At 36.0% G+C, this 22447-nt stretch overlaps 4 protein-coding genes across 7 annotated transcripts in view; 3 read left to right on the plus strand and 1 right to left on the minus strand.

The window, feature by feature from the left end:
- Positions 1–284: 284 nt before the first annotated feature.
- On the plus strand, positions 285–10747 carry LOC137580733 (histone-lysine N-methyltransferase, H3 lysine-79 specific). Of its 3 annotated transcripts, none has more exons than XM_068294847.1 (7): positions 285–422; positions 520–1024; positions 7289–7420; positions 7528–7997; positions 8058–8130; positions 8890–10194; positions 10301–10747. In XM_068294847.1, exons 2-7 carry the CDS (start codon positions 551–553, stop codon positions 10430–10432), a joined length of 2586 nt encoding a protein of 861 aa, XP_068150948.1. In that variant the 5' UTR covers positions 285–422; positions 520–550; the 3' UTR covers positions 10433–10747. The 3 variants fall into 3 exon arrangements, with proteins under 3 accessions (XP_068150948.1, XP_068150950.1, XP_068150951.1); XM_068294849.1 differs by having other exon boundaries at positions 290–422; positions 537–1024; XM_068294850.1 differs by lacking the exons at positions 285–422; positions 520–1024 and adding an exon at positions 2654–2791.
- A 238-nt stretch (positions 10748–10985) lies between these two features.
- Vm34Ca (Vitelline membrane 34Ca) lies at positions 10986–11483 on the minus strand. The gene has a single exon (XM_068294851.1). It carries the CDS (start codon positions 11422–11424, stop codon positions 11083–11085), a length of 342 nt encoding a protein of 113 aa, XP_068150952.1. The 5' UTR covers positions 11425–11483; the 3' UTR covers positions 10986–11082.
- Positions 11484–12504: 1021 nt separating this feature from the next.
- Flad2 (Flavin adenine dinucleotide synthetase 2) lies at positions 12505–13393 on the plus strand. The gene has a single exon (XM_068295609.1). The coding sequence runs from the start codon at positions 12558–12560 to the stop codon at positions 13314–13316; it is 759 nt and encodes a 252-aa protein (XP_068151710.1). The 5' UTR covers positions 12505–12557; the 3' UTR covers positions 13317–13393.
- Positions 13394–17205: 3812 nt separating this feature from the next.
- Tehao (tehao) overlaps positions 17206–22447 on the plus strand; it is a 35246-nt gene continuing 30004 nt past the window's right edge. For both annotated transcript variants that reach the window (XR_011033188.1, XR_011033187.1), the window contains exon 1: positions 17206–17538. The gene's annotated coding sequence lies outside the window, so the exon portion shown is untranslated. The remainder of the gene's footprint in view (positions 17539–22447) is intronic.

Raw genomic sequence — 22447 nt, forward strand, 5'->3', positions numbered from 1 at the left:
GTATAAATACAAAATTTTTTTGTTCACAATAACGAAAAACAGGCGTTAAGAAAAGATTTGTTCGCTTATATAAAGTTCTGAATCTAGAATGTAAGTGACATTTAAAAATTATTATTCTCGGCCTACTGTCGATTTTCGATTTTCGATAGGTTTTGCTCCGGAATGTCGATTTTCGATAGGTTTTGCTCCGGAATGTCGATTTTCGATAGGTTTTGCTCCGGAATGTCGATTTTCGATAGGTTTTGTTATCGTTATTGTCATCGAACTTCGCCGCGACTCTCGTCAATTCGCGCCAATTCGCCGAGCCGCAAATTTCCGCATTTTTTTTTTTAAAAATCAAAACAAACAAATTAAACGTAATGCGAAACATTTTAATACTCTAATAGTATTTTTTTAAACAATTTTTATTGCACATTACAATGGTACGTTTTTAAGTTATGTAAAGTGATTTTTAAGTGAACTCAAGCTGTGGAAAGATATAAAGAATACGAATATACAATGATTGATCTTTGTTACCAGTTTGCAATTGTTTTTAGGTAATTTTTATACCATGGACTTGCAAGAATTTCTTACATTGGAGCGGCAACAATTGCAAAAAGACCGGGAACGTTTGTTTCCCTCACACACGGAAAAATGCCCAGCCGCAATATTAATACAAACCGAGGACTACAAGCCGGTGCAATGTCATCGTAATCATCTTTACAATCATCATCATCGTAAGGACGAACAGTCCAATGAACTTTCCATGGAGTCGCCGCTGTCTTCCTTAGCAACCGATAACCAAAACGTAAACGAAGAACTTCATTTGGATTTGAGTCAGTTACAGCAGGAGTCGGAGGAGGATGACAAGAGAGGGGTGCCGAATGCGTTACCCAAATCTGCCAAAGAATTCGTAAATCAACGTGAACTGCTCGTTGGCAGCGCTCGACCGTACAAATCTCCAAATGCGTCTCTGGAGGAACGCAATTTGGAAAGCGGGCGACCGCTAAGCGAGAATCGTTTGCCAATTAGGCGGCGAACCACGGTGAGTAAACTTTTGGATGACTTCCCGACGACCTCGTCCCCGTCAAAAAAACGAAAAAGTTTTCTATTTGTTGCGCTTCATTTGGCAATGCGCCAATTCTGGGCGCCCAACACAATTGCCATAAATGTGCGAAATTCATTTCTATACGCCTCGTTGACGTTGGCGACAATTTTTATTCGCTCTCCAGAAAACCAAAAAAGAAAAGAAAAACACCGAAAAATATTTGCAAAACCTTTTCGATTCAGTTTCCTCAAGACTCTCATTGTTAAAGTTGACTTGTGGTACCCAAATTTGGTGAGTTTTCGTTAAGCAAAACAGGGTCTTGAGCACATTTATATGTAAGCTTAATTAATAATTCAATAACTATTACTGAAACCAAGAACTGTTACATAAACCTTTATATAGATTTCGACTGATATATTTCTTATCTGCTTGTTTAATGCAGTTGTTTAGTTCACAAATGTCACATGATTGACGTAAAACGAACTTTTGTAATAATGAAATTAAACTTTTTCAATCGTCTGATTACTTTTTCGCCACCCTGCACCCTGCATATCAGGAATAGGAATAAATAAAGCCATTAAGGACATAAAATGAAATATATACATGCCGACTCCCGGAGAAAATCTAAAAAAAATTGAGGGATATTATATTATAAAAACTATCGCTAAAAACTAAACAAGGCGGTTCGTATAACCAAATCGTTTTTAAATTTTAATTAATACAGAAAAAGGACTATGATTTTTGAAACGGATATAGGTTTTTAGTTTTGAAATCGAACAGAAACACCCAAGTCACTATAAAAAGTTCGAATTCAAAGATATTGATTCAGTTTTTCCAAGTTATTCATTGTGTTTCTTGTTTTGAAATAACAAACATTACAAAAATTTTGATATTATACTTGGTAAATGATAAAAAGAAGTGTTTGGAATGTGAACTTTAATAGAAATGTTAATGAACTTAACAAACCAGAATATGTACACCCCTAACTCTCTCTAATCAAGAGATCACAAAATTGAAAGACCATTTTGCATTGCATTGAACAGTCTGTTACCTAAGGCAGGGTATTTTCGAAGTCGTTGCTTACATGGAGCTCAGAAACAACAAGTTACCTTGCAGCCTATACTTCAGTTAAACTAATTTAAATTTTAAACAAAATTTTTCATTTGGCTGCTTGCGTTTTCCCTGTTGGTCGTGTTAAACCAATTCAAATGCTCTTATGGGTGGGTGTTGCACCCTACTTGGCAGGGTGTGGGCCATATGCGTTGTACGCTGAAGCCACGAGCCGCCTTAACTGTCATCAGCCAGTCATTTTAATTATTAAATATTTTGTTGTATGGCACTACATTTCTATTTCTAGTGTATATGTATGTTTTTGCTTGTTTGTTTTTTTTGTTTTGGCCTCGTTACTAGTTTCCTCTATCAATGCTGCATGAGACGACCGGGCCGGGCCCTATTGTTGCTGTTGTAAGCTCATTCCGTGCTCTAGTTGCTCCCAGTTGATTCGTTTAATGAATTTGCTGGCACCAAACCAACCAAAAACTAGCTCGCTCAGTTGTAATTTGAAGCTCGTTTGTTGCGTTTGCATTGTTTGTTTTGTTTGTGTTTGAACTTGAAATTGTTTTTTTGTGATTTTTGTTATTTTGAATATATTTTTTTGCAAAGCCAGCATAGGTGAGCGGTTGTGGAGTGAGGAGGCCTTTTGATAGCCGGCTAATTAAAACCAACGTACGGAAGCAACATGAATAAAAGAACAAAACAAAAATGGTAATCCAATCTAATTGCCCCATCATTCCGGTTGCCCCCTACCCATTCATGGCAATGCTCCCCGTTTAAATTATTATGACGCAAGCTCAATGTGGAAAATGGAAATGGAAAATTGAAAGGGTTTCAAAAGAAAACGTTTACTTTGTGCAAAATATCGGTTGATGTGAAAGTGCTGGCCATAGCCAAAGGCATGCAAATCATTTCAATTTGTTTGCACGGCATGTGAACTTTATTGCAGAGTTTTATTGTTATTTGTATGTTTACCATTTTGAATGATTACATGTGTGTAGGTATATACATACATTAATATATTTTTAATGACTGGACTTTATAAAGGACAATTGAAGTCTTCTTGTTTGTTAGTAATTTAGTATGGATTTAAGATTCGATATTGATCATCTGTATTTCCTCGTCCTCATATATCATCTTGTGGGGCAAGGCAAGATCGGGCAATTGTTGAAGATGGTCACACTGGACATATTCAATGTTTGTTTTAGAAACATTCTTACACTTTTGTGCAGTTATTTCTTATATCGAGGAATTGAATACTTTCTGGAAGAAGCTCTCTAATGTTATTGTACCTCAGATGAAGTTCTTTCAGCTGATGGGGGCTAAATGATAAAGTGGTCTGATCTGAACATATAGAAGCTCACAACCAAAATTTCCACACCTTAGGGTCTATAAAGTAGTTTGCGTCGATCCAGACGGCCGGACATGGCTATTTGGATGGGCTTAAATAGTATTTAAAGGCCAAAATACCAGCCTTAGAAACTCATTGCTGTCAGAAATGTAATTCTTAATTGACATTAAAGAATTTTTAAAGTTGTCTCCTGAAAGGCAATTGTCTCAAAATGCGTATTAAATTTAAAAGTGTCATTGCGAAGATAAAGTGTTTCTGTACAAAATATGTATGATTCTCGCAAATTGCCTCTTTCTTCAGATAAGTTATTATTTAAAATGGTTGACATGTTGAGTTGTTGATCTTGATTATGATAGGGGCAATTAAACCATGTTGTCTTCGGGCCGCTTGAAGCCAAAACCGTATCCTCGTAAAATATATATTCTTCATCTATACAATAAAATAGCATGTTCAACACATAATAAATAAAGAGCCTTCATATATTGGGAAGCTTAAAAATCGATATCTTCTGTCCCAGATTCCGTAAATTCAATATTGAGGTTCCAAAGCTTTATATTACTGGAAAAGCCTTCAAGTTTTTTATGTAGAGTTAGGTTTAAAAGATTGTTTTTTAGTGTTATTGTTACTATTTTACCAAGCTTCACATTCACTAGTTCCTTTTCATATTTGTCAGTGATAACAGTACGTCCTATTTTCCTGCATTTTCTGTCGCTTCAACTGGCATCGCCCTTTTTACATTTATTACCACAATAATCACAGTAATCATCTCTGATTTGAATCTATTCCTTCTTGGTCTTCAATAATAACTTCACATAAACCGATTAACAAGAATAGCAAACAAATTTCAAGTATTCTCAGCAACATTCTAAGCCTCACTCTAGGGAAAAATAAAAACCATACTGAAACAAAATCAAAATATTCGACACAGTCTTCCAGATTCCAAGAACTAAAGATTAGGCTAATCATAATTAATCTTGTGTGAATATATACACATAAAGAGTGGACGATCTTTTATAAATCAAAGCAGAACTCAAATCAGTTGTATATGTAGTGCTCCAATACTGAATTCAATATATATAAAAATTTGAAGTAATTCATATGATCTGGCTGTATTAATATACTTTTAATGGTCGGAAATGCTTTCTTCTTCAGCTTTCTTCTACAACAATTCTTATCAATACCCTAATGCAAGGGTATTAAATCTGAAATGTTTTCTGAATTGAAACATCAGGTTAAATATTATTTAATATCTTATTGATATAGATCAAGATTAACATTTATTTAGATCAGGGCTTAACATCTGTTACATTTCTTCTGTAACAAGTTACTCCCATTATTAGCTTATGTTAGGTTTGCTTGGACATTCTAATTCTTTTGTAATTTACCAATGCTATTGGGTTTCTATCCTGGAAAGAAAATAAGTATGCATATCATTGGGCCATACGAGTATATTAACTTTTTAGTATATAAACCTTCTATGAGGTTGAACTTAGCTTCCGGCAGCTTTTGACTTGCTGAATGTGTCCCACAAATTTATTTTTGATAGTTCAAGTCATGCGATCTCATACTAGTTATTTCATAGGTGCCACTCCTCCCAAATGACAATGAAAACTACTGGTATTGGGATTGTTGAGCGTTTTGTTTGGTTAATTGTCAATGATAGTCATTTGCTTAGCCACATAATAGACAAGTCGAATGCCTGAAGGTTACGACCCGAAAGTGAACAAGGTTACACATTCACACGAAAAATATTTCTAACTTAATTGTCCTTTAGGGGGCCTGGATGCACATGAACATAGTTAGTTGGTTATTCAGTTCGTTAGTCAATGTCAGACATTATCCTTTACACGTTTGATTTATGTTGATTTTTAGGGTGGCATTCAAAATAATCATTTGAAAAGCGTGACAGTGAAAGCATTTTGTATGCTTTTTGGTATTTCATTGACTGCCCTTGAACTTAGTTAATTGTGGCGTGTGTGTAAATAGTTCAACAGATGCGACGCCAAAACAGGATGCGACGCGTCATGGCCTGGTTAAGCATTTATACGCATATTCCACCAAACAGTGAAGGAGGGGGAGAGGAGTGTATGAGTTACCACTTCGTTAACCTAATTTGAATACGGCACGCAAAAACCGGAGAAGCTGTCAATCCCATTGAATGGGCAAGAAATGGAAAAGGTTTTGGGTACCCAGACATGTCACCTGTTTCACTGCCTGCCATTCACTGGAGTCACCTCTCGGCCCATGCCACTTGAAGTTACTTGAAAGTTTCTTCTCTCTACTTTTGCCATCAACATTTGAGCTTATTTACCTTGATAATTTCCTTGACCTGAATTATATTTGTAGCATATGCAAATTATTTTGTTATAGTATTATTTCTTTTCTCCTCCATTTCCCCTGCTGTTTATATTCTTGAAGAAATTGCCTTTAATTATGCTATAAGTATGATGAAAATGTTAAAATAAACTTTAATTAACACTGAGGGAAAGACAGCAGGACGAAGTTGCCAGTTGAGACAAGAGTGAGAAATGCAAGCTAATTTAACTAAAGTGCCCAACAAGGAACATCTAGACCTAGACCAGAAAAGGCTCGGCAAAGAACAGCCAGAGGCAGTCGCTCAATGAGGTTCTTGTCGACATATATCATAAAAAAACAGTTCTCTTTAAAATAATATGAGTAGCTTTTTTTACAAATTTCAAAGTTGGAAATTTCGTTAGATCATTTACTGACTTTTGAGTTTTTGGAGGAGGTGTTTGGACCCCAATTAGCCTTGGACATGTCCCTGTTGGAAGAGTGAAACAGCTGGATTTTGTTGATAAACTGGCAACAACAACAAATACTAAGGTGAAATGTCTGAACCGACTGTTTCTCTGTTCAGTCAATGATGACGCAGTCGTCCGACGAGGCAACAATGAATATCGTCTCGTGCTTTAACTTATTATTATCCCTGCTTAGACTTGAGATGTACCCTTTGATATTTAATACCAACATAATAATAGAACTTGTTTTATTTTTGATTAGTAGGTTAAGTTAAGGTTTTACTTTAATAAGTGTCATTGAATTGGCAGTTTAATAATATTTACTTTGTATGTCTTTATCTCGACGTTTTTGAAATATCATAAATCCCAAGATCAGTCTTGCGTCAAAAAGTCATCAAGATGTCGTTTAAGTTAAATCAAAAACTCACGAGTCATGTCTAACCACTCTAATCTCTACAATTACATTAAAGACTGAAACTAAGAAAGAAAAAAGTTAAGCAATAAGGACAACAACAGTACAACATTCAGTAAACTATATAAGTTAATTAAATCTATAAAGACTTGCCGTAGAAGGGATTACTTTTAAATAAACTTGGGTATTCAGTTAGTCGACTTTTCTATAAGAAATAAATTTTTTACTTCTTTATATACTTATATATAATTTTTGTATGCCATCGTTGCACGCGATTTGCGACGTCGACGGCATAAAAATTATGTGCAGAAATGGCAGAAGCAGTAGGCAATGTGGAGCCTTAGCTCCAGGTTTGCTGCTGCCTTATTTGAAGAGCTCGCTGACCCCAAAACAAAATAAGAATAACAGAAAAAAGCGGCGTTCGAGTAATTTGCTACCTTCCGCTGAGCGCTCGCCACAATCCAACATGTATACAAGCTTCTTGCTGGTGGTTAGTAGTGTCGCCAACTAGTGAAATAAAAACATAAAACGAGGACTAAAACAAAAGCGCGACAAAAACCTATATAATGAATATACATTTATATATATGTATATACATATATCGTAACACGCCCACACATTTATTTCTACTTTCTCTTTCTTTCTATTTCTATTCCTGTGTGTGGCTGTTCCTCTTTCGCGTGCAGGATGATATGGAGCAATGGGTTACGGACACATTTTATTCGTATTTTCCCGGCTTTAACAATGAAAATCAGAAACGGCAAAATTATTTGCGTGAGCGACAGCGCGAGAACCAGCAGAACTTTCTCAAGCACCAGGTGAGATTATGATGTGTGAACTCTTGTTATGGTAATAAGGTGGCAAATTTATGATTGTTTTCGTGATTAATAATAAATATTTGTTCGCTGTTTATTTTTGTGTCTAGATGCTCCATCCACCGGCCACAAAATATCATCGAGAACATCAGCAACAGCGTTTAGGAAAAGTTAACAAGCAGCAGGGATCACAGCAAGCTTCAACGGCTGCCGCTGCGGCGGATGCTGCTGCCACTCAGCCACGTTCCAGCCAATCGACAACTACCAGCACTTCAAATCAAAGCACAACGGATAAGACTGACCTAGAGTTAATTGTAAATAATAATCCAAATTATGTGCCGCCTAAAAGTATACGACCAGGCACTACACGGCATAAACTGATTCAGGATCTGGGGCATGTAGAGCTATCCAATATAGTAACTGGCAATGGCATTATGGAGCGAAATATGCGAAGTGCTGAGTTGGAAACGGCTCGTAAAAAGGATTATCAACGTGATCTAATGCAGCAGATTGAGGAGAAACGTCGCTCAATTGAAATGCTTAGAGAGAAAGAGCGTCGCCAGGAGGAGGCACTCACAAGGTTTAGCATAATGATAATTTTCTTTAAAGTAACCATTGCTTAAATGTTACGCCTTTTCAGACGACTCGAAGCTCAACTAAAGAGCATGCAACTTGAAGAGCAGCTGGAAAAGGAACGTGTACGCATCGAAAAGGTGAATAATGTAATAGACGTACAAGCTCTTTGTTTGCTAAAAGAACGATTAAAAGAAGTTTGTCTTGTTTGGTTAATATTAATCTAACAAAGTATTAGGGAATTATTGGAATCTTGTAGATTAGAGTCCATTCAAATCCAATGTCCATATGACTATACAGATTTGTAGATATCAGGTTCTCAGATTATCTGATTTAAATGTAATGTTTATCTATTTAGATAACGACAAAAACTATTTTCGAAAAATGTATTTATAGTCTACACGGCATACAAAGAAAATTAATAGTTTGTAATATTTTAAACTGTTCATTAAGACTGTTTTGAGTATTTTCAAGAATCGGGTAATATATCATAAAAACTCTCCATATATGAAAACTTTAATGCCACAACATTTTCCTTGTATTACTTATTCCGCTGTTCTATAACTTAGACTTACACAATTAACTTCATACAGTGATAATATATTTGATGTTTATTTATGATTAGTTTGCTTGTGCATCAAAAAGTTCTGATATATTTAACCTGGTTCCAATTTTCTATTCATATATTACATGGCCTAATGCTAATAGCCTTTAATTGATTAGAACATTAGAGTTATTCTCATTTCAAGAGCAATTAAATGAAATGAATGTAATTGGTAAATTGTAATCTGATACTTTTCGCAAGCGTTTCTAATAATAGTTATATACAAAACTTCATTTGGTTCATTTGCCTAATTGAATTTATTAACATTTCTACTTTTTTGGTAATTCCTGGTTAGGCTCGCATCGAGTCCGAACGCAATCGTTTAATGCGTGAAGAACTGTTGTCCAAGCTGGAACAGGATGCTAAATTTCTAAAGGCCAATAACAGTAACAGCAACAGAAAGAAGCAGGAGAGTAGCAACAATCTGGCCGACACGTCTTCCAGAAGTAAGGACGAATCCAATACCAATAAGGTGTATAAATACTTTAGCAATTCAGCTCATCACGAATATCGACGTGGCCAACCCTTGCCGCCGGCTGTGGAATTGGATTTTGAGTTGCCACCGCAAATGTCGAAAATAGAACGCGAGTGCTTCCATTTGTGTGACAAAATTTGTCCCATGTGCGATGAGCCGTTAAAGAGCTATGAAAGTTGTTGTCTGCGATGCCAACGTAAATTGGCCTTGACACTGAAGAAAAAGCAAGACAATCAGGCCAACGATGAATCCAAGGAGAGGAAAACGACAGATGACGAAGATGAGGAGGAGAATGATTATGTGAATAACGAAGTGGACGATGCCAATCACAAGTGTCGAAGCAGCAGTTATGCCCTGGTTTGTGTGAAATGCGAACGATTGTATGCCATGTGCACTGAATGTCTGGCTAAAAGTGATGTGTGTCGAGCCTGTCAGCGTGAACGAAATGTCTGCATGAACTGTCGTCGCAATTTGTGCTCGTTTTGCCTTGAGGAAATTGCTTGTGGCCGTGATACCGAACGTTCGCATATCAATGAGAAAGACACAGAGGCTGCTGCAACCACTACCGATGATAATGCTTTTCGGGTCCTGGAACTTAATTATTCTGTGCCAGCAGCTAAGGAAACTACATCTTTAAATCTTCCAGATCAGTCGAATCCTACAATCTCACCTCCATACTCAATCAACATTGCAAGAAATTCTATATTTCATGCAGATTATAAGCCAACTCCCGTAAAGCCTTCTTTCGTTGAACACCAGCAGCAGCAGCAACAACTTTCGACAGTTTCTGGTAGTGCTAATACTAGCCTTGAAGTGGACAGCGGTGATGAACATGCGTTGGATCGTATACGTCGTCAGACCGATCAGCGTTTATCGCGTTACTTGAAAAACTATGGTGATTTGGCCTCAAACCAACGAAGTAAGAGTGAGTCCCGCCATCGTGGCACACAAACAACTCCCCAGACAATAAGCCGACGAGATGTGGTCCTCAGAGAAGCTGTGGCCCCACATAACCTATCCATGCCCCTCTTGCGTGAAATGCCCAAAATGACACGCAAGGAAACTGGCATGACCTTGACGAGCAATAATCAGCGAAAAATCGATCACCTAAAGAAGCGATGGGAGGTAGGCAAATGACAAAAAGAAAGAGCTACTTTACTCTCTGTCCGATAGATGGCTGTATAATGGGATATTAGGATTCTTTCTCATTTCCTTTTACTTTTTTTAACAGGTTCCCGCTGTGCAAAAGTTCACCGTTTCCTCAACATCACCGAAAATTCTCACCCAAGTGGGCGCGATACGTAAACAGATGCAGGCAGCACGATTCTTGGACGATGCCGAACCGGATGACGATGATTATTAACAAAGGCCATAAAACTAACAGCCATTTTTCCATAATATTTAAGAAAAAAGGTTATTGTTTAGTTTCTTTTTTGTAAAGTTTTGGTTTCTCACCTTACTTAGCTATAACAAAATTTCTTTCTCTCTCTATACATATACATAAAAAATTCCAAGTGCTTCGGCTGTTTGAAAGCAGCAATTAAAATACATTTTAAATCATAAAGTTTGTTAATGTTTGTTTTTACACAAATATATAAAATTAACTTTATTTTTGTTCGAATTGTTGTAGAAATGTGAGATATGAATTTGTAAAATTAAAATAAATTTAATACTGGAATTAATATTTATAATAATTTGTTGTATTAAAATTGTATTCGATTCTTTCTTACCATTTGATATTAGTTGGATTGTTGCCTAGAGCCAAGTCAAGAAGATATAATCAGATGGAACTTTTTTGATAAACCACATATGTGTATTTAATTATTCCAAAAGATCCAAAGGACCATATCTAAAAATATGAAATATCTTTTGCTTTGTTGTAGCCCCAAAGACCCACTTGAAATGGAAAACAATAATTTGGTTTTTATGTTGTCACATATTTTATGGATTTTCTTTTATTTATATTCGTCCAAGTTGATATCGGTGGTCATATCGTTTGTTCGCAACAGCAATTTACCAGCGGAGGGGCTGCTGAGCGTAGACGGGGGCGTACTGCGAGTAGGCACCGGCGGATCCGTAGCTAGCTGCAGCTGGAGCTGGAGCACTGCAGGGAACTGGAGCCAAATTGGGCTGGCAGCTGAACAGATAGTTCTTGGGGCATGGTGGAGCCGGAATCGAGACTGGTGCCGAGTAAGCTGGAGCAGCAGGAGCAGCATAGCTTGGAGCAGCTGGGGCAGCAGCATAGGATGGAGCAGCAGGTGCGCCGTATGCAGAGCCAACCATCTTGTCCTTCTCGTCAGCAGCAACGGCGGTGGCCAACAGGCAAACGGTAGCAATGACAGCGATGAATTTCATGTTGATTGTTGGTTGGTTGGTTGGTTGGTTGCTCTCTTGAAACTTGGAAGCGAACTGATGTGTCTATTGGCCCTCTTGGTGGGCTTTATATAGCGGTCGACCAAAAACGCTATGCCAAGCACTGCCCAAGTTTTCATCTGCCTCCAGTCAGCAGTTTTTATTTCTTGGTCAGAAAGTGACGAGCTAAAATATTTCCGTTGCACTTTTTTTTTTTGTGGGCCACTGAACTTGTTGACTTTACAAAATATTTTACTAGTTAAATATATAATTTTGAAAAGTTAATTTAGTTAAAATAACGGAAAGCTAGTTTCAGCGAAAATTATGAAATTTTTGTTTTATAAAAATTGTAAAAGTTCTTTATTGCAAAAAAGTTTATATTTCCTCTCAATTTTGGCTTCTACAATTTAGTGCCCGTATTAGTAGATATGAATTCTTAATGTAGGGAGTTTATTTAACCCATTTTAGCCCCCCTAAGATCTAGAAAAAAACAAATGCTGAACACCAACGAAGACCAATTCTGTTCACATCATATTGTGGGCCGCAGGGTACCATCTTTCCTTAAGCCTGTCATAACAGTATTGTTTAATGTCAATGGTTAAAGAATTGAAACTGACATAAAGTCATGAACTAGTACAACAAAGAATATACATATAAATGTAAAAATGATATTTGACTATTAAATGCTTCTTAAGAACTTGAGAATTTTGGAACTTAAATTTTAAAAATGGCTCATCTACGTAAGACCTTTTCTGCGTTGATCGAGCTGATGAAAGGTTCTTCAATCTGATTTGTACCATACATTTATTTAAATTAAGATGACAAGTTCATTTGAAACAAAAAACTTACATCTTATTGGTTGACTATTTAAGTTTTGAATATTATATATTCTTTCATTCATTTATTTGTTTCATTTTATCTTTAATTTGTGTACAATCGTAAGTTAAACATTATATGTACAGATATTATAAATTGGTTGCATATTTGGTCTTAAAGAGATCACATGAATATAGTAACTTTATTGTTAACAAAAAAAGTGTTTTCAATACTTGAGGCAATCGAAAAATTTGAGCAACATTTGCTTTATAAAACATCTTGTCGATATTTACTTTTCGTTTGTCTTTAAACAATTAAAAATGAAATCTGTATTGAAAATATATCCTTGGAAATTACTGCATCAACAGTTAAGATATCAATGCCGGCAGCAGGAAAACATGGGGCAAATGGGCATAAAGCTAAAAAAGGCCCAAGAAACAATCGAAAGAGCCATGGCGCTTTATCAGCCAAATGAGATGATGTTGTGTTTCAATGGAGGCAAAGATTGCACTGTGCTTTTGGATATATTAGCCAATCAGACCAAGTTGTCGGGCCATTTGCAGGCGGTCTATATCAAGTCTCATGATCCCTTTGAGGAGATTGAACAATTTATCAGAAGTAGTGTAAAGCATTATCAATTCAAATTATTACGCTACGAGGGACTTCTTAAATTGGCCATTGAACAAGTTGTAAGCGATCATCCTCAGGTCCGTGCCATTTTCCTGGGATGCCGTTCGTCCGATCCATCTTGTTCAAAGTTCAGTGAATTTATGCCCTGCGACAACAATTGGCCCAGTAACTTGATTAGAGTATTTCCCCTACTCGATTGGAATTATTCCGATATATGGAACTATATACGTTTGAATAAGGTGCCATATTGCTGCCTTTATGATCAGGGCTATACATCGTTGGGTGGAGAGCGGGGCAGCACTCGTGTAAATCCCAATCTCTTGGTTTACGATGAAGTCAAAGACGAAATGGTCTTTAAAGCTGCCTATGAGTTGAAGGATTCTCGCCTCGAAAGGGCTAATCGTGATGATCTCGAACCAAGGGCAAGGATTCAAAACAAAACTGATTAACTTCTTCAACTGTATACCAGTTATATGTAATCAATATTTCGGTTCTATTAAATGAATCGCAACACTTGCAGAGTCGATCCATTTTAGCGTCATTTTAAGTGTCTATTGTGTTGATATATGAATTTTCATTTCCATCCATCTTAATATACCTTAAGTTATAACCAGTTTCTTAGATTCCTGCTGAAAATTTCAAAATTATATTAAGCGCCAGAAGTCGATAGGTAGCGATATATTAAATGTCGATACACCCCCTATTTTCGGTGGATTTTGTGTGTGTGTGTCTGTCAAAAAAGCTCCGAATTTATACATATTTGAAAATAAGCTTTTATGGAATGCGGGAAAAGGACAAAGGGGCGAGAGGAGGGGGGCGACGGAGACACTGCGATTTTTTAATACCCCTGACTGTTTTTTTTCCAAAATTTTTTCGAGATGACCAACATTATTGAGAACACTTGCCCAAATTTGCGATCTGGAGGTGAGCCAGGTAGCTAAGGCTATAGCTGATTTATTGTACTTTTTGTAAAGGTCTGAAGGCTGCTTCATCAAGCAGTGGCGTAGCCAGAAATTTGTAAAGGTCTGAAGGCTGCTTCATCAAGCAGTGGCGTAGCCAGAAAAATTTTGGGGGGGTTAACATGTTTTAGGATCAAAGATATTGAATTGGCTGAATCAATTTTATAGGAAATGAACCAATTTTCGGGGGTGGGGGGGGGGTTTGTCCCCAAAACCCCCCCCGTTACTACGCCACTGTCATCAAGGTAATTGTGGCATACAGGATTATCGTGAATGTTTCATGAGTGTATATAAGATATTCTAAAGTTTGTTTCGAGACTTAACAAATTTTACACATTCTCGGTAAGTTACAACGAAAAACCTTAAAAATATCAGAAAATTAGACCCCAGAACCACTTTAGTTTGTCAAATACTTTTGTGTTTTAGGGTGAATGGGTGAATGTTAACCCATAGGATAAAAAGGTGTATTAAAGTCCCAAAAATGAATGTAACAGTTAGAAGGAAGCTATTCCGACCCCACAAACTATACATAAGTACTATAGATTCGCATGAAATTTATATATTTCTGCAAAAACATTTGAAAAAAAAACTATTTGTATCTTTTAGATGAATTGGTTACTAGTTTTTTGAGTCATTCTGTACTTCAATACTCTCAAGAGCATTAATATTGTTGCTTATTTATATTTATGACACATACATACGTAACTACATGTTATGAATTTTGAGTTAATTATTTTTATATTTGTTAATTTATTCCAGTCCCTTAATAAAATAGACAAAATTATTAACCATTTTAGTATCAGTTTCAGTAGAATTAAAGATTTTTGAAGGTGTTATTTTGACTTTCTCCCCCTGCAGCTCCTCCTGCGGCCCAGCTTCGCTGTCACCTAGCAATAACAATGGTTGATTGCTTTCTTTGCTTTGTCTTTGTCGTGGCCGAGATTGAATTTCATTTCCAGTTTCAATTTCAATTGTATTTGTGTTTTTATTTGCGTGGGCTTGCTCTTGTTCCTTTGCCTCATGGGCCAATAGATTTTGATAGACCTTTAGAAGATTCCTTTCCTCAGATTGTTCCAACCAATTGAGTAATTCGGTAATGGTCTTATCATGCTTGTGAGCCAATTGCTCATTGTAGGGTGCTAATTTCCTAGTTGCAAATTCTGCACGATAGCCACCCCCGCCTGACTTATTGCCAGCACCTTTGGGTGTTAAACTAACCCTATACCAATGCTGATCTTTGGGATCCTGACCAAGCAGAGCGTATTCGAAATTTGCTGCCTCTGGCTGTGAAGCGGGAGATGGGGTTGTAGTGGTAGTTGAAATCAATTCAGGTGCGACAATTCTACTGACATTTGGTCGATGTCTGTAAGACAGAGGGAATTAGTCCTTAGAAACGGATAGAGAGATCTATAAAAGTCACTTACCCCAAATGATTGAAACGTGGTAGCATTTCCACTGGCACAGCATCGTTCAGATCTATTAAAAAATAAATGAAAATCCACAGAAAATGTAACTTGCTCCACATTTTCACAATTTTTTGCCAACTGAAGCAATATTTTTGAGCTCACCTGGTTTTATGCTGTTTTTCTTTTTGATTGTTTTTTCTACTTTGGTTTCGTATTCACTTTGCAAATCGTCATGTAAATGAAGCTATAGCCAGACAACAGGTCTACAAAGATTTCGATTCCGTCAACGGAACTTCTCAGATAACAAATACTATCGGTCACGTTTGGTCGATTTGTGGCTTAGTTTTGCAATTTGATTTCGTCGCATATAGGGTTTGCTTTATATGTCGGTGTCAGATTAGAATTATGTTCGAAAAAGAAAAGAATAATACGTAATTGAAAACTTTTTCATATATTTCTTATATTAAGCGCTCAGTGGCGGATCTACAAAGGTCATCACTTTGGTGTGGAAATTGGTTTTTGTTATCGATAATTTAAAAACTCAAGTGGTTATATTTAGATTGTTTAGAGAAGTCTTTTTAGAAAGTCTGCTCAGAATTCTTTTGATAATCTCAATCTTGTTATTGGATGGATGGATTGGATAAATTTCAATGGCATTCCTTCAGATTAGCTTCGTCTTTGAGAGAAAATGTTTTACTGAAGAGACAAGCAAACAAATAAGAAGGTATCAAGCAGAAATGTTTATTTCTTTCAATGGCCGATAAAAACATGAATATTGTCAAGCAATGATAGCAGTCTCATATTTCAAAAGTTTAAACAAATATGAGTTGTTGGAATGCCAAAAGAGCACTTTGGTTCCACATTTTAAAAAATCCCCTATTGCCTACTTAAATTTTCATCGATGAAAACTGTTGACCTGTATAGGTCAAACACCTCCGGCCAAAAACCGCACGAAAAAGATTTTTTTGTTTGGTCTTTTGTAAAGACATGCGAGATTGTTGCTGACCAATAGCGCTTATATATTTTTAATTAACGCCAAACCAATGCGATTCGGCCAGAATTGAGTTCAAATTTTGTGACCACAAACTCGGAATTAAGCAAAACTTTGTAAAGCAGAAAATTCAGCTTGTGGGAGTTCTGCAACCAAAGCATAAATCGTTATATATTGGCAAATAAAATGCTGATCAGAGTCTTTACTCTGGAATAAATGGGTAAAAGACCTAGCCAAAATATGGGCCTCTAGTACATGGTCAAAACTAAAATAATTTTGAAATCTATTGATTTGGTTTGCCCCCTGCAAGGAGTTCAGCTCAAGTTAGTCAGATGCAATACGATTGGGCATTGGATTCTCATTAAATAGATTTGTGAAAATCGACGAGGATGATTAAATTGAGGCCTGGTCAATCAAGTTGAATTGCTCCAGAGTAACGCTTATGTTGCAAAATAGTTAAATAGTTGTTAGTTGATGGATTTGCTCAAGGAAATGCCACTTACCAAAGCCACTTCCGGTCAGTTGTCGTATTCTCATTCTCTTTCTTTTGTTTCTCCATTGTGGGCCCTTCACTGTCACTCTCTTAGTGGGACTGTGAGAGAGAGTGTTGCCAACACAAAGTTGGCTATTATCAGTGAGATTGGCGACCTTTCTGCTTCGAGTGGGAGGATTTCTTTTTTGGGCGAATGTGGTTTATAAACAAAACTACTTTCACTTTAACACTGTGGCTCTCAGCTGCTGATTCTTGCTGGAGTATGCGCTCACTCTCTCTTTCTCTCTCACTTGCTCTAGCTGGTTCTATTTCTCACTCTCTTAATCAGCTCAGCTGTTATTTTGTCAAAGACATTTTGCGCGCGCATTTCCCAAAAAAAAAAAAAGAAGATAAAACAACAACAGAAAATTGAAATGAAATGAAAATGAACTAACGCATATTACACATACGCACCGTGGCCTCTCTGGCTCTGGCATAAAGGGACTCGGACAAAGTTTTGCAAATTCAGTAGACAATCTTTTCTCATTTCGTTAACACGCATTCCCTCGCCTCCCTTCCGCAAATTATAAATAAAATAGAAATAATAATAATAATATTAAATTAATAATTAGCAAACGTTAGCGACAACAAATACAAATTCAAACATTAACAAAGAAATAATGAAATTAAGTTCCAGTGCAAAAGTGTTGAAAATAAATTTAACTCAATTTCATATTAAACCAAAAGTTATTACTTTCCCGTGAGTGTCAAGTGCAAAATGCCTGTTCTTATAATTGTTTTTGTTGTTAATATTGTTCATTCTTCCGCTCGCCGCACTTGAAAGTATGTACCAGGAGAAAAAGAATGAAAGAAAGAAAAATGTATCTCTTATCAGGTCTAGGCGGAATGAAGTAGGGAGCTGGCAATTCAGAGCTGATAAAATGAAATGCCTTTCCTACTCCCCCAACATAGACGTTTTCCATTATGGCGCGGACTTGAAGCAATTCTAGCTTTCTAGGCTGTCCATTTCGTTTCTCTTTTATTGTTGACTGTTATCCTAGTTTTGTTTCCATATCCCTCTCTCTGTGTGTGTGTAGTGTAATTGTAGTGCTAGTGTTTGTCCTTTGATAACAATCACTTTGCCTCGTATTGCAATGTAATTGCGATAGTGTTATTGATGTGCTCCTGCCGTGTGCCACATCGTTTCATAAAACATATTACATAGTATTGAGTGAGAATAGAGGCTAACTAGTCACATTAAAGGCATCTTGAGGCAATTGTTTATTTTTTGCCTTTGTTGACCTTGAAACAAACAATGTGAAGATATTTGGTTGCAATTGGAAACTTAAGGGTTTGTTCTCAATAGACTTTAACACTTTCACAATCTTATCAAAGCAAAGTTACAAATGTTTCATAGTCCTTAGTTTAAACAACCAAAAATCAGGATGAGAATAAGGATGCGTCTGTTCTCTGTCTTTCCACATTTACAAAAGTAAAAAAGACTTAACAGTTTTAAACTCCATAGTTTAAAGACTAAGCAACGAATCGTTAAAAAGTAGAAATCGACAATCATTACCTAAAGCAAGAAGGAGTTTATAGAAATCCTAAAACGAATGACAAATACTCTTCTGTGTCTTGGGCAGATTTTAGAGAAGCCAGCTAATTACAAAATGAAGAACTTAGGCTCAAATACTTGTTATTAGTAACTACTAACTAGTTGGACCTATTAGATAGTGTTAAGCCTTTCAACTTTTTCATGACCATTATGGGTTTTAAAAGTCCCTCAATTATCGGTTGCCAAAAATAAAGCCATCCAACATAATTATTATTAAAAATAGTTGTAAATTAAATTCTCAATCAAAATGCATCGCAAACAACTTTTAATATTACTTATCACTTTGCTAACTTTAACTTAATTTTCAATATTCCCATTGTCTTGGGGGGGGGCTTTAACATTTTGTGTATTGTTTGTATTTTTTTTTTTAATTTAATTAAAATGTGTTACAGCTTGTGTTAGTTGGTTTGTTCGTTTAGTTTAGTTTTTCCCTGCGTGTTCAAGTGGCGTGTAAAGTTATTTACCGAACCCCACAGAAAAGTTTCGTGGCCGTTTAATTTTTAGCGCAGAATAAGTAAATAAACAATAGTGAAAAGAAAGAACGGAAAAATAAAAACCAAGGGCCCGAAAGTCCTTCAAAATGAGCTAAGCTCAGTTAAGTTTCAGTAGAGTTAGTTAAGCTAAAAAAAGTTTCGTCTTTTCGTTGTATATATATATTTTGGTTGGTTTTTGTTTTTGCTTTTTTGTGTATTTTTATTTGGACTTCTATTACTTTTACTTTTACTCTGCTGCCTGCAGTCAAGTAAAAGTCAAGTTGAACACACATACATATGTATAGGGTATATGGCACCCAGAAATGTATGTATGTATGGGTTTCTTCTCTGCATGCTGATTATGTGTGCAACTCAGGTGTGTCTATTCGTGCTTTAACGGTTTTTCATTAGATCTAAAAATTTCGATTTAGACCCTTTGAACAATCCACCTTTATTCGCTGAACAAAACTTCTTGTCTTCTTTCTTAGCATACTTTTGGGAACTCTAGAAATATATATCCTATCTATTAGCAATCTATTAGCAAGACACGATTAAATAGTGAAAATAAATTTACGCTGAATGTCAATAGTTTGGTTTTCTTCTATGTGCAAATTCGCCCGCAATCCCAGTGCGTTTGTAGGAGAAAGAGAAATAGGGTGAGTCAGAGGGATACGAGAGAGAGAGAGCGAAAGAATGAGAAAGAAAGACTAAGGTGAGTGAAGGTGAAACAGTTGGAACCATAAAAAAAACTGGACCAGTTCCGTCTGGCATCGTCGTAAATTGTTGATGTTCCTTGTGACTCCTTGTAATGAATATAAAACTGGCTTTTAACTGCTTTTGCTGGAGCTCGTATTTTCTTAGGTATTGCCAATAGCTTTTCCCCCAAATTGTTTTACGATTTAAAGACGGGGGCAGTCTTTAAGGCTACCGAATATGGGAAAATAGTTTCTCATGCCAATGCAAAAAGAAATATAAGAAAGAAACTTGTTGAAGCATTGGCAAATGGAAGAAAAACCTTTAACTTCTTGGCACGCCATAAACTTGTATATAATTTTGAAGCCTGATTCTTTTGACTACACAAAACGCGCAAAAAAAAAGAAAGTATTTTTCGGCATTTTCTTTTCTTTTTCGTTTTTGCTCCAATTCCTGTTTGGCAAAAGTTTTTTTCTCCTCTCGCCAAAAGCAACCAGTGTTTTGTATGAGATAAGCAGCTATAGCCAGCTTGGTTGAAGGCGTGGTGGGAGGCATTGAGATATGCATACATATATACCCATATATATGTGTGTATGTGAGGTATCTATGAGGACAAGTCACTGCTTTTCGTTCTCTATCGAGGCTCAAGGCACACAGCAACAGCAGCCAGCAGCAGGAGCCGCCGAAGCAAGAGTAGAAAACGCACGTACAAAGCAGCGAGATGATAATTTTCCTGAATACACAAGGCAACAGCTCGTATATACTTATAAGTATATATAAATGCATTGAGTTCAGTTTTGGGTTGTAAGCGGGAGAAGTACAGACTAGAGGGGGCTAACTGATTGGAAGAAGCACATTGAATAGTGTTGAGCTGGGAGTATGCAAAACAGATTATAGTTTTTCTTTTCAAAGGCCATCAAATAATATGAGAATAACAAGAAACTATGAAGAAACTTTATTATTGAAATAGATTATTAAACAAATTTTACAAGTCTTACATGATATGAAATTATTAGAAAATACCTCTAATTTTAAAAAAAGTTACTTACATTTTTTGATTAATTAAGTAAGTTTTGTATTCTTTTGATACTTTAGTAATATTATAAATTTAAGAAGAAGTATTAAGAAATATTTTATTAAAAGAATATTTAATTTACTTCAGTTAATAAAACTTTTAAATAACAAGTCGTTATTGATTAGTTAATATTAACAACACATCGATTGTTAAAAACATCCTAGATAAAGTATAAAAACTGTTGCTTTATTCTTTCTCTGGTCTTACATTTCAAACTAGTTGAGAATTTCAGCAAAGATAAAATAAGTTTATAACAAAATTCACCGTGATGTGCCTACTTTTAGGCGTAATCTGAATTACGGCTTCATATAAAACTTACAACTTGCATAATTTTATGATCCAAAATTTATTATTTTGCTCTACAATCTTACGACTCCTAATATTACGTTTACAACAATTGAATTAAACGATATTTCCACATGTTGAGGAAGGTCTTATACAATAAAGAATTGAAATAAAACCCTCATTGATTCTTAATCATATTGCTTAGGTAAAACCATCAACTTGATTGACGGACACTAAGACTTAGCACTAAGAATGAAATTAGCCCAGAAACAAGAAAATATAAACAGAAACAGAAAAAACGGAAAACAAAGCCATAACTTTTGGCTTTAATATGGAGATGGCGACCATCAATGCCAGAGCCAAAGGCCAACTTGAATTGAAAGTCGCTTCGTGGGCGTGGTGTGTATGTGTGTGTATGGGTGAATGCCAGTGGGAAGGAGTGTGTGCGTTTCTGTATGTGTGCGTGTGTGTGTATTGTATGACCTAACCAACGCCTGAGTGTCTTAGCATTAAGTAAAATCTTTTAAAAATTCCAGTTAAAAATGGGGCCTTGCCAAGTTTTTTCCCATTTTTTTTTTCGTTTTTGAAAAGTTCAAGTAAAGTGCAGTAAGACAACTTCAATTGTTGTTATAAACAAGCCAAGAATTGGCCACATTGCCAACTCTCTCAGAATGCTCATGCGCACGCAAATCTAGAGAGCAACAAAGAGCGAGAGCGAGAGAAAGAGATTGAGTGCCGAAAAGAGTGCTAAGTTTTCCCACAGGAGCTGCTGCTTCATTATCATCATCGTAGCCATCCTTTTGACTTGGCTTTAGTATACAAAACGCCAGCGAACCGTACGCATTGCAAGCGGATAAGAAAGCGAAAAACAAACCATTCTAAACCCGTTTAAAACAGACAAAAAGAGGAAAACTAAGGGAAATCTAAATAGCCAGCCTCAACGAGAGAAGCGCCAAACAATTTGTGCGTGAAATGAAGTGAAAAAGTGAAAGTTAAAACTTGCCCTACGGCGCGGCTTCGGTAACATGCGGCGTATGTGTAATATTTCACATTGAGATTTCAATTTAAAGTTACTTGTCCCATGAGCATCTTCAAGTTTTTAATGCTATTCGATAAAGCCATCAAGAGAGATCAAAAGCAACAACAATTATAGCATTTTATGTGGCATAAAAGAAATACGTGCAGGGGCATTTATTTTCCCTTTTTGTTTTTGTCTACATTGAAAACAAAATCAACAAAATTTACATTTTTTTTTTTACGAATTTCAATAAACAATTTTTATTGATCTTCTTTAACTACCAATTTGGCAATAATGAAATTTTCATCATTTGATTTATTAGATTAATTTAAAATCTAGACTAGGAATGCGTTTTAAAACTTCTTTTAGTCCATCTTCATTTGAAGTAAAGCTTAAACAAAAAAACTTAAGTCAGTTTATTTCCCTAGAAACTTAACTAATCTACCACTTGAATTAGAAATTCACTTTAAACTTTAAAGTGAACAAGAGTTAAAGAACTTAAGAGTCTTAAAGTACATTTTTATCAGTCTGCTTAATTAGTTTTAAAGCAAAGATGAACAATTTGAATTAACTTGTTAGCCAGTTAAAATATT

The sequence above is a fragment of the Drosophila tropicalis genome, unplaced genomic scaffold, assembly GCF_018151085.1.
Source record: "Drosophila tropicalis isolate 14030-0801.00 unplaced genomic scaffold, ASM1815108v1 contig_845, whole genome shotgun sequence".
In the NCBI taxonomy this organism is placed as follows: domain Eukaryota; kingdom Metazoa; phylum Arthropoda; class Insecta; order Diptera; family Drosophilidae; genus Drosophila; species Drosophila tropicalis.

Coding starts and splice junctions, on each gene's coding strand:
- LOC137580733 (XM_068294847.1), top strand. CDS start 551: ATGGACTTGCAAGAATTTCTTACATTGGAGCGGCAACAATTGCAAAAA. Junction 7,998..8,057: donor CAGGAGGAGGCACTCACAAG/GTTTAGCATAAT, acceptor ACGCCTTTTCAG/ACGACTCGAAGCTCAACTAA. Junction 8,131..8,889: donor AACGTGTACGCATCGAAAAG/GTGAATAATGTA, acceptor ATTCCTGGTTAG/GCTCGCATCGAGTCCGAACG.
- Vm34Ca (XM_068294851.1), bottom strand. CDS start 11,424: ATGAAATTCATCGCTGTCATTGCTACCGTTTGCCTGTTGGCCACCGCC.
- Flad2 (XM_068295609.1), top strand. CDS start 12,558: ATGAAATCTGTATTGAAAATATATCCTTGGAAATTACTGCATCAACAG.